This window comes from Tupaia chinensis, unplaced genomic scaffold, assembly GCF_000334495.1.
Source record: "Tupaia chinensis unplaced genomic scaffold, TupChi_1.0 Scaffold143624_1, whole genome shotgun sequence".
In the NCBI taxonomy this organism is placed as follows: domain Eukaryota; kingdom Metazoa; phylum Chordata; class Mammalia; order Scandentia; family Tupaiidae; genus Tupaia; species Tupaia belangeri.
This window is the reverse complement of record NW_006203472.1, coordinates 1,056,396-1,057,566: the sequence shown is the minus strand read 5'-3', so window position 1 is coordinate 1,057,566 and position 1,171 is coordinate 1,056,396. Positions and strand designations below refer to the sequence as shown.

Sequence of the window (1,171 nt, the reverse complement as noted above, 5' to 3'; positions counted from 1 at the left end):
CCAGCCTGCCGGACACTGGCCCCCTGCCAGACATGCGTGGGCTGGACAGCTACATGGGCCACCGCACTCTGCAAAGGCTCAGCAGCGGGTGAGCCAGCTGGGCCTGGCATGGGAGGGGGCTGCTGCCATGGTCCTGGCCTGACCCCAGGCCAGCCTGACCGCTGACCCCTGGCTCTGCAGCTTCGATGATATCGACCTGCCTTCCGCAGTCAAGTACCTCATGGCCTCAGACCCCAACCTGCAGGTGCTGGGCGCCGCCTACATCCAGCACAAGTGCTACAGTGACGCCGCGGCCAAGAAGCAGGTGACTGCCCTGCTGTGAACCCTCCCTATGCGTGGTGACCACTCCGCTGGCCCCTGAACGCCCCTCACGAGCACCCTCAGCAACCGCCATCTCACACTCCTCATTGCCCCAGCTGACTGGGCAGATCCCACCTGTCCAGAGCGTCCTCAGCAGAGGCAGGAGGGGACCTGCACCTGTATGCACACGGCTGCACCGCCTGCCACACCCGCCCGCTCTGCTTCACACGTACACATATACATACACCGCCGTCTCCTGTGTCCACACCCCGGGTCTGTCTGCATGTGCCCGACACACGCCCATATCTGCACACAGCTGTGCACACCTGCACACGCCTGTACCGTCTCTGCACACCTGTGCCAATGCCCACGCGCCTGTGTCCGCAGGCCCGCAGCCTTCAGGCAGTGCCTAGGCTGGTGAAGCTCTTCAACCACGCCAACCAGGAGGTGCAGCGTCACGCCACGGGCGCGATGCGCAACCTCATCTATGACAACGCGGACAACAAGCTGGCCCTGGTGGAGGAGAACGGTATCTTCGAGCTGCTGCGGACGCTGCGTGAGCAGGATGATGAGCTACGCAAGAACGTCACAGGTGCCAGCCCCTCCCCACCGCCCTGCACCACCTCCGCCCTGCCCCCGTTGCCTGCCTCTCTAGCCTGTCCCCTTCTCTTGCCTAGCCGCACCTCCACCTGCCTTACCTCCCAGCCTGGCTCCTGCCCCCGACTGGCCCCCTTCCCTGCCTGGCGCCCTTCTCTGTCACCCCAGTCTGTCCTTGCTCCTCCCCACTGTCCCCTCCTCCTCCCTTTGCCTTTCTGTCCCTTTCTCTCTCTCTCTCTCTCTCTCTCTCTTTTTTTTTTTTTTTTCTATAGGC

At 63.5% G+C, this 1,171-nt stretch overlaps 1 protein-coding gene across 1 annotated transcript in view; it reads left to right on the top strand.

Annotated features, from left to right (window-relative positions):
• LOC102475889 (plakophilin-3) overlaps nucleotides 1–1,171 on the top strand; it is a 10,423-nt gene that overhangs the window by 3,130 nt on the left and 6,122 nt on the right. Inside the window, exons 4-6 of the mRNA XM_027766687.1 lie at nucleotides 5–88; nucleotides 181–304; nucleotides 688–892. Coding sequence (XP_027622488.1) covers nucleotides 5–88; nucleotides 181–304; nucleotides 688–892 — 413 coding nt within the window. The remainder of the gene's footprint in view (nucleotides 1–4; nucleotides 89–180; nucleotides 305–687; nucleotides 893–1,171) is intronic.